Source organism: Eleutherodactylus coqui, chromosome 8 (genome assembly GCF_035609145.1).
Source record: "Eleutherodactylus coqui strain aEleCoq1 chromosome 8, aEleCoq1.hap1, whole genome shotgun sequence".
Lineage (NCBI taxonomy): Eukaryota > Metazoa > Chordata > Amphibia > Anura > Eleutherodactylidae > Eleutherodactylus > Eleutherodactylus coqui.
This window is the reverse complement of record NC_089844.1, coordinates 173841848-173851970: the sequence shown is the minus strand read 5'-3', so window position 1 is coordinate 173851970 and position 10123 is coordinate 173841848. Positions and strand designations below refer to the sequence as shown.

The 10123-nt window shown below is 49.1% G+C and overlaps 1 protein-coding gene across 1 annotated transcript; it reads right to left on the bottom strand.

Moving 5' to 3' along the window:
- Positions 1-34: 34 nt before the first annotated feature.
- On the bottom strand, positions 35-7993 carry LOC136577208 (zinc-binding protein A33-like). The gene is made up of 6 exons (XM_066577007.1): positions 7422-7993; positions 7210-7305; positions 5993-6226; positions 4989-5011; positions 4782-4912; positions 35-773 (listed from the first exon to the last, which is right to left on the bottom strand). Exons 1-6 carry the CDS (start codon positions 7770-7772, stop codon positions 229-231), a joined length of 1380 nt encoding a protein of 459 aa, XP_066433104.1. The 5' UTR covers positions 7773-7993; the 3' UTR covers positions 35-228.
- Between the last annotated feature and the right edge of the window lie 2130 nt (positions 7994-10123).

The following is a 10123-nucleotide window of genomic DNA, read 5'->3' as shown; positions in this document are numbered from 1 at the left end:
CCGTTACCCATAAATGAGACTTCATCAATGCAAATTGCTTTCTTACTTAATCCGGTTACGTTTATTGAGATGTGTAAGGTAATTACATAGATTCCTTTCATCTGCACTTTAACTATAACTGGACATGGAATAAAGAGTACAGCCCGGCACTCGGGTGCCAACATCTTCCCGATGCCATCTAAGACATGGAACAATAGTGGTCTAACGGCTGACAATGCTGCCGTCTCTTCACGGTACGTGGTGAAGGACCTTGAGTGGCCCCCCGTTCTTCCCTGAGTCATTGAGGCAGGGGCAGAAGTAGGGGTAAATGGTCTCAGAGAAGGAAGTGACAAAGGTGTAGATGTGGGACATGTCGTCGGCGTTGTAGAAGGAGAGCTGGCCGCCCTCGTAGTCGAGATAAATCCCCACCCTTTGCGGTTTGCTTCTCAGGGTGAGTGTCCGGTACGGGACATCCAGGGCTTTGAACTCATGGCCATTTCTCAGCCATAGTATCCAGAAGCCATTCTCCGGGGACAGGGTGATCCCGCCCCTCCGGTTTACAGACTCTTTGGCCACACCCAGATTCCACTTGGTCTTGTTGCCAACGTCAATTACCCAGTAATGGCGGCTGGAGGTGAAGCCCTCAGTGCCCAGGACGCAACAGCAGTAGTCGAAGCGTCGCGGGTTTTCGGGTAAAGACTGTTTGGTGTCACTGTATCGGACGCTGGTCAGGTCTTCGGAGAGAACTAGGTTGAGGTGGGCTGTGCTGGGGTCCATGATAATGTTCGGCAAGGCTGGAAAACATGAGAAGGATTAAAGCTGGTGCTAAAGGGAATATAGTGGCTTAGAGGGAAACAAATCACTAAATTGCAAGGAAAATGGTGGCCAAGACTCAACAGTGCCCAAATAGTTTGCTTGTTTTTTGGTGTTTTTTTTTTTTTGCTAATATTGCAGTGGCTTAAAGGGGCCACACATGATAGACAAAGTTCTCAGCTAGTAGCGAGTGCACCCTGGTCCCCCTTATATACATTAGTGTGCATGTTCCCTCATTACATATATAAAACATTTCCATTTAGGGTTCACACATAGTGGGAATGCTGCAGATTTTATCCAGCAGGGGGGGGGGGGGGGGGAAGTCATTTCTTCATCAAAAACCATCAAATTTCGCACCGTTGGTGTGGATTTTGACTCAAAAATTAGCTGCAGATCCGCGGCTTCTTCCAGCCTGCAGCTCCTCTCACCTCACAATCTGCAGCCCCTTACTGCAGCGCACAGAGCAGTCCTCACCCGCAGGTCAGGTGTTACACCCACTATTACATCATCTGACTGGTGGCTGCAGCGATCCGTAGCGGTTACCGGGTGAGGGCTGCTCCGTGCGCTGGAGCGAGGTACTGACAATTGTGAGGTGCGGCGGATCTGCAGCTAACTTCCAGTAAAAAAATGATAGTAACAGTGTTTAAGGCCAAAAAAAGCCCTATGTCCATCCAGTTCAGCCTATTAATCCCCTAATGTTGATCCAGAGGAAGGGGGAAAAAAAAAAAAACAATGAGGAAGAAGCCAATTTTTCCCTTCCCGACTCCAATCTGGCAATCAGAATAATCCCCGGATCACCGACTCTGAGTAATCAGTGATCCAATATGTAATATTATTACACTCCAGGCCCCTGTTGTATTGTATTAGTGAGTTCCCCATCATCACATCCTCAGACAGAGAGTTCCATAGTCTCACTGCTCTTACAGTAAAGAACCCTCTTCTATGTTTTGTAGAAACGTTCCTTCCTCTAGATGTAGAGAGCGCCCCCTTGTTACTGATGTTATTTGATGTGGAAATGCTGCGATTTCCATTACATGTGAACATAACGTCAATCTCAGGATGACATACTAACGGGAGTTTTTCCCTAACAGTGGGGAATAGGCCTCTACTAACCAGTGTAGTGACCCAGTACATCATCCTGGTCCCCTCTATAAAGGTCATACATGTATATCCGATGTTGATACACTGTGCAAATCGGTCTTGTTATTTCCAGTATGTGTATTGCACAGCTGCAGCGCTTGAGAGGTTAACGTCTGTAAAATCCAAAGCCTGCATCTAAATGTATCAAGTCTGTCTTGTCATGTGGTATTAGAGAGGTTATAAAAGTGAGTGATTGAGAGCGGGAAAGGGTCCATGTCTTCAGGAGTGTTGCTGTTCAGGAGGTGCGGGTACATGGGGACACCTTTAATCTTCATCTACTGAGCATGGAGATTTCCCGTGCCAAGTATGTTTGGATGTAAATGGAGTGAGCCCCCCAAGAGAGAGAGAGCATTTGTAAGCAACTACTTTTTCTCAAGGCCAGTGCAGAGGTACTATCTAAACGTCTTATTCCTACGTGGCCGTCCAGAGCCAGGATCACTACGTAGAGGTACACCCTTTAATTGTCACACCCACGCGTCCCCAATGCTGGGTGGAGGTGCTACAAGATAATAATCACTGTTCACACATGTGCATCTTTGAGCTTATGAGAGCCGTGTGGAGGTACCAAGTTCTGAAGTCAAGCCTTTTACCTGCACTGTGAAGTCTACAACTGAACTGCCTTGCAATATTTGTTGCCAAGTTTCAAGTAAAGTTTGAACCATTCCAAGAGACCCGTGGTACTAAGAAACTGTCTGAGACGGAGTTTATTATCTGCCGAGGGTCATAACAGTGTGTGAAGGAATGGTGGTGTCACCTGTGACAATTAACCCCGTGTTCCTATTTAATGGGTATTTCCTATTCTAGGGGTGTCCCAGGTGGCCTGCAGGCATATTAGCACTAACTGCTTAGGTTAAGCAGCGCTGCTAATTAGAGCCACCTGATTGGCTCTTCGGCACCACGTGACTACACAGCGTGCACGCGGATTGCCTTCAGCAGCCGTGCACTACACACTACAGTTAAGCAGCACGGGGTTAGGTTTACGGTTTAGGGTTAGGCTTTAGGGTTAGGTGTAGGGTTAGTGTTTAGGGTTAGGTTAAGGGTTAGGGTTTAGGGTTAGGGTTTAGGGTTAGGTTTAGCTAACCCTAACCCTAAACCAAACCCCGTGCTGCTTAAGTGTAGTGTGTAGTGCACGTCTGCTTAACTGTATTGTGTAGTGCACGGCTGCTGAAGGCAATGCGCGTGCACGCTGTGTAGTCACGTGGTGCCGAAGAGCCAATCAGGTGGCTCTAATCAGCAGCGCTGCCTAACCTAAGCAGTTAGTGCTAATATGCGGCCTGCAGTGTTACTCTGGCCTTGTCTGTGGGTGTCCCTCCAGGAAGGAGCCTGGTAAGTGCCACCGTGACATGTCAGCACTTTACCCTTCCAGCGCCCCATGTATGTCAGGTGTCTGGGGTCTCCTTATGGGACGCCGCACCAGTATTACGGGAGAATTGCTGTATGGCTGGCACAACACTACTGGTAATTGTAAGTGTTGGGCACGGTGATATAGACAGTGCGATAGGGCTGGTATTACTGATCTGCCCCTGCAATGGGGGGAGTATTGTGTCTGTGGCAAATAGCAACCAATCACAGCACAGCTTTCATTTCTTATCCTGCTGAGGCAAAATGACAGCTGCGCTGTGATTGGTTGCTATAGGCAAGAGACAGGTTTTCTCTTAGTCAGCTTTCATAAGGCCAGTTCCACACAAATTTTGTGTGAAGAGCATACGCAGAGAATAGAACGGTTTGATTTCAATGTATTTGTATTTTCTTTGTATTTGGACACCCAAGGTCCCCATAAAAGTCAAGTGAAGGGGGCTGCGCAAATGTGCACGCAATATGTAAGGAGACGTGTGATACACTAAGTAATGAACACATCTGGAACTAAATATCCATTTCTATCGCTGCGCACAAATGAACACGCCTCGTGGGCGCAAAAAGTTCAGTAAAAATACGACGATGATGCGCAAAAAAAACAAAGTTCATTCTGCAAAAACCCAGTGCTGATGCGTGCGTAAATATGCTTACACCTACATGTCTGGGGGGCTAGTGTATATAGAATCAGAGCAGCAGTCTGGATATACATATATACCACAATGTTGGGGGGCCATACACCTATATCTCTGGGGCCCCACCATATGGGTGCAGTGGACTATACAGTGCTGGTGATGTCTGCGGGTCTCCTGTATATAGTATCTGGTCATCAGTCTGCATATACGACACTAGTCATGGGGAGCACCTACATGTCTGGGGCCCCTTGTGTATGGGATCAGAGCAACAATCTGTATATACACATTATATGGGGGGGAGGGGCATACACCTATATCTCTGGGGTCCCACTCTATCAGGAAGTTGCCTGTACATTCACAGTATACTGTGGTGGTAGGGGAATGCACCTATATGATTGGGACCTACTTGTATATAGTATCCAGTTGTCAGCTAGTATATACTACACTAGTGATGGGGGGTGTGAGCACATATGTCTGGGGGTTCTTGTATATAGTATCCAGTCATCAGCTGGTATATACTACACTAGTGATGGGGGTGTGTGAGCACCTATATGTCAGGGGGTTCTTGTATATAGTATTCATTTGTCACCTGGTATATAATACACTAGTGATGGGGGGGGAGGGGTGTGAGCACCTATATGTCTGGGGGTTCTTTTATATAGTATCCAGTCGTCAGCTGGTATATAGTACACTAGTGATCGGGGATGTGAGCACCTATATGTCTCAAACATTATATACACTGATGCTGTGGGGATGGCATGTATAAGTCTGAGCCCGCTTTACAGAGTATCCAAACAGCAAATACACATTATACGCGCTGGTGGACAGAGCGGAGTTTGGCCATGTTGGAGGTTCACTCACCGGGGCTGATGTACGACTTCATGTCCTTCCAGGCCGTGTACTGAATCAGATCCTTCACTCCTCCATAGCCAAAGTCTCTGGGAGTCACCACGTTCTGTGCTGGAAATCCATCTCTGTAGCCCCCATAACAGCTGATAACAGAGAGAGAGGTGAGATAAGGGAGTGCAGGGCACAGGAGACATGACACCAACAACAGCGGATACTTACATGTCCATACATGACTTTATATCCTGCAAGAGAGAAGGACAAGTGTGAGAGACAAGAAACGTCCAAGACCTCCAAGCACTGGACAGAGAAGGACAGATGTGAGAGACAGCACCCATCCAGGACCCCCAAGCCCTGGCCAGAGAAGGACAGGTGTGTGACACAGGACACGTCCAAGACCCCCTAGCCCTGGCCAGAGAAGGACAGGTGTGAGACACAGGACACGTCCAAGACCCCCAAGCCCTGGCCAGAGAAGGACGGGTGTGAGAGACAGGATCCATCCAAGACCCCTAAGCCCTAGCCAGAGAAGGACAGGTGTGAGAGACAGGACACTTCCAAGATCCCCAGCCCCGGCAAGAGCTAGACCCTTAGAATGCGTCTGGCAGGGAACCCTCGGACATATAATTCTACAAGGCCTGGACAGCCACAGTTGGCCATTCTGGAGTCACAGGTCATAGCCCCGATAATGGGAAGGAGTGAAAATACATGTCCCCTGCACTGATACATTGTAACAAACTCAAGACAGGAGATTACTGCTGCTCAGCTATACTAGGAGAAAATATTGCCCAATCACAGGGGTCTATCTATAGGGAGCTTACCCAGGCTTCACATGTCCGTAATTCGCGGCATGCAGCCTGAACGTGGCAGCCGCGCGGCATGCAGCCTGCACACAGTGATATTGCGTACTTGCTGCCGACTGCCATGCACTATCTTGGCGTGCATGCATATGTAATACGGTCCAAGATAGAACATGCTGCAATCTTTATTGCACATGTATTTCATGTAATATGTGTGAGCGGCAACATGGAAGGCTATGGCAGATTGGTACAGCGCATTACACGTGGAATACGCTGTAACAATATGTTTGTGTGAAGGAGCCCTCACTGTCTGCCAACAAAGCAGGACTTGGCATAGATGTCCATGGCTCACAGTGGGCACCATCTGCTAATTAGTCACACATGTTGGGGGGACCTCTATGACATGGGATGCATTTGTGGGGTACTGACTGTGAGGAAGGTGACAGGGTCCTGCTCGTACAGACGAGGCTGGGTGCTGCTGATGGTCTGCAGGATGCCCTGGCAGTTCTGCTTGATCTTGTTGAGACTCTCCTCCATCTCGGCCAGGATGACGTCTCCCTCCTGCTGCAGCTCCCGCAGCAGACGCTCCTCCCGCTCCCGCAAGTACTGGTGCAGCTTCTCAAACTCCAGACTCACATGGTGCTTGGTGCTCAGGAGGTTCCCCTGTAGGTAAAATCATAAAAGAGTTAGATTCTGAGCTTGATCTGTGCCTGGGAAAGCTGGGTGACAACCAATATGGCAGTTTAGTTTTATGTGTGCCATGGAAAGCTGGGTGATAGCCATTATGACTGCTTAGTTCTATAGCTACATGGAAAAACTGGGTGACAAGCAACAAAGTTTAGTTTTATCTGACCTTGAGAAGATTCAGTGACAACCAAAATGGCTGTTGATTTCTATTTGTGCCAGGGAAAGCTGGGTGACAGACAACATGGCTAACTAAAGCTCTCACAGGGCTTTGCATTCGACTTTCATAGAGTCCTAACTGCAGGCCACATTCTACACTCTCGTACTACAACATAAAGCAGGCAGACTTGCTATTCAGGGCTTTGGGAAAGTTGTATGAGCAGTGCTAGTGAGTCTGTGACCAGGCTTAGGGCCCATGCACAAATGTCAGACCTCATGGCCAGATATGAGGACCCAAATCTCCGAGCCGCAGGCACTCCATGAGCCACACCTACAGAATCTATGGAGAGAAATCACATGCCCAATCCTTTGTTCTGGGGAGATAAGCGATGCCAAACGGGTATGGGGGGAGGACTTGTTCATTCGAACCCCCCACACATGGCATCTGTAAGGCGAGGGGCTAGTGGGTCTGCCCTGGTGATAAGGCCTTGTCATGGGCAGGAGCAGCACTCTGTTCTACCATGTTATAGAGAAGAGCGAGCCCCAAAGCAAACATGAAAATAAAGAACCCTCTGGGGGCCAAGTGACGCCAATACAGCCCCCAGACGCTGTAGGTGTGCCCCTTGGATCAGCTCCTCATTGCATTGTTTTCTGAAGGTGGGAAGTATTGCACAAGGTCCGCCCTCTTACTCAAGGGCTGGAGCCAACATGACCGTGCCCCTTTTCTCCACAGTTACACCCCATTCCAAAAAGGGTACCCTAGAGCTGTGCTATGCCAGTCTTACATGTGGTTATTACCATACCCTGTGCTGTGCGATCATCTGCTCCTGGGCACACTGCATCTGCTGTAGCTCCTTCAGTCGGGCCTCCAGTGGTGCCATGGCCGACATCAGCTCATCCTGCGGAAGCAAAGATAGAAAAAAACTAAACCTGTGCCATCCTGGCTCCCTCTATAGTAAATGCCACTCCTCAATAGTGTGCCTATCTCAGAGCCTACAGGCTACGATAGCCTTACCTTATAGCCTCCCACGGCCTCTGGTATAGGGATCAGAGCATGCGGTGGTTGTGGCTCGGTGGCGCCTCGACAGCGCGCGCACAATAGTCTTCCATCCTGCGTTGAATACAGATGCACCTTTTCGCCATGCTCTGCGCACAAACCCCTCTGTACCCCATCTGCGGTTTGCACTGGCGCAGGACGGCATTTGGGGCAGGTTGGGTAGGCCTCCTGGCCCCTCCATGTCCGCTCCAGACATCCTCTGCAGAGACAGTGCCCGCAGGACATGGTGACGGGTTCCCTTGGTACGTCGCGGCACACGGCACAGCTTAGGGATGGCAGTAGGGGCAATGGGGTAGGAGTAGTGGCCATGGCTACACTAGAGTCTGCTTCTCCTGTACACTCACTGAGGCAGAACTTCACCAGGGATGTCTCTTACCCCTGACCCCACTATCTCTCAAATACTCTCTTTGGCCCTGGCCGTATCTCTCTCCCTCTGACCCCTATTCTCTTCCTGGGTGTCCCTTTCGCCCCTATTTCCTCCTTGCCTCATGCGTCTGAGCTGCAGGAGGGAGGAGGAAGGGGGGAGGGGGAAAAGAGGAGGTAGCAGGAGGGGGGGGCCTATAGAAAAACAGGGGGAATGAGGGAGGGGGATATAAGGGAGGGTGTGAGAGAAGGAGGGGGAGATGGAAACAAAGCAGAGGTGGGGGCACGGCATAAAACAGCAGTAGTGGTGACACTAGAGTGCAAGCTCTTCAGGCTTCAACAGCTTCGCCTCCTAAACAGATTCATTGTCATTTGCTAAACTGTATGTTGTGCAATTACATTGTATCACGCATCTGCCTGGAGGATGAGGGGTTAATGCTGTGTTTAGGGAGGAGGAGGAGAGGGGAGGGGAGCTGCAGCGTAAAGCAAAGGGGAGGGTAACGGGGGATTTCATGAAAGGATGATTGGAGCAGAGCGGCTGGAAGGATCAGAGAGCTGGGGAGAATGGAAGGGGGCAGGAGGAGGGCGGCAATGTAAAGGGAATCTGATGGGGAAATCTGGGGGCTGAATATTAACATCCAAGGGCGGCTGGGGACACAGGTGGAGCAGAATACAGTGTAGGAGGGAAGGATGATATGGGAGACTAGAGGCAGACATAGAGGTAACTCAGCTAACCTCAAACCTCTGCAATCATAATAGCAACATCCATGGAACTAACATGATCCACTGTAATGTCTCACATCATAAAACCCTTCATGACATCATTACCTACAGGTGTGTTAAATCACCATACGAGGAGACAATGGATCTCCTCCAAAACCGCCCACAATGTCATCATGAACTGAAAACATGGTTCTTCCTTGTTAGCATAGTGGTGAGTACCCCGCCTGGCACAAACTGAGAAGACAGGGTATATCCTCGTTAACATAGTGGTGAGTATCCCGCCTGACACAAACTGAGAAGACAGGGTATATCCTCGTTAGTATAGTGGTGAGTACCCCGCCTGGCACAAACTGAGAAGACAGGGTATATGCTCGTTAGCATAGTGGTGAGTACCCCGCCTGGCACAAACTGAGAAGAAAGGGTATATCCTCGTTATTATAGTGGTGAGTACCCCGCTGGCACAAACTGAGTAGACAGGGTACATCCTCGTGAGCATAGTGGTGAGTATCCCACCTTGCACAAACTGAGATGACAGGGTATATCCTCGTTAGCATAGTGGTGAGTATCCCGCCTGGCACAAAGTGAGAAGACAGGGCATATCCTCGTTAGTATAGTGGTGAGTACCCTGCTGGCACAAACTGAGAAGACAGGGTATATCCTCGTTAGCATAGTGGTGTGTATCCCGCCTGGCACAAACTGAGAAGACAGGGTATATCTTCGTTAGCATAGTAGTGAGTATCCCGCCTGGCACAAACTGAGATGACAGGGTATATCCTCGTTAGCATAGTGGTGAGTACCCCGCCTGGCACAAACTGAGAAGACAGGGTATATCCTCGTTAGCATAGTGGTGAGTATCCCACCTTGCATATACTGAGAAGACAGGGTATATGCTTGTTAACATACTGGTGAGTATCCCACCTGACACAAACTGAAAAGACAGGGTATATCCTCGTTAACATAGTGGTGAGTACCCCGCTGGCACAAACTGAGAAGACAGGGTATATCCTCGTTAGTATAGTGGTGAGTACCCCGCTGGCACAAACTGAGAAGACAGGGTATATCTTCGTTAGCATAGTGGTGAGTATCCCGCCTTGCACAAACTGAGAAGACAGGGTATATCCTCGTTAGCATAGTGGTGAGTATCCCACGTTGCACAAACTGAGAAGACAGGGTATATGCTTGTTAACATACTGGTGAGTATCCCACCTGGCACAAACTGAAAAGACAGGGTATATCCTCGTTAACATAGTGGTGAGTACCCCGCCTGGCACAAACTGAGAAAACTGGGTATATTCTTATTAATATAGTGGTGAGTACCGCGCCTTGCACACACTGAGAAGACAGGGTATATCCTCGTTAACATAGTGGTGAGTACCCCGCCTGGCACAAACTGAAAAGACAGGGTATATTCTCGTTAATATAGTGGTGAGTACCGCGCCTTGCACACACTGAGAAGACGGGATTCTTCCTCGTTATAGCAAAAACTGAGACCAGATTCTTTCTCGTTAGCATAATGGTGAGTACCCCGCCTGGCACAAACTGAGAAGATGGGGTATATTCTCGTTAGTATAGCT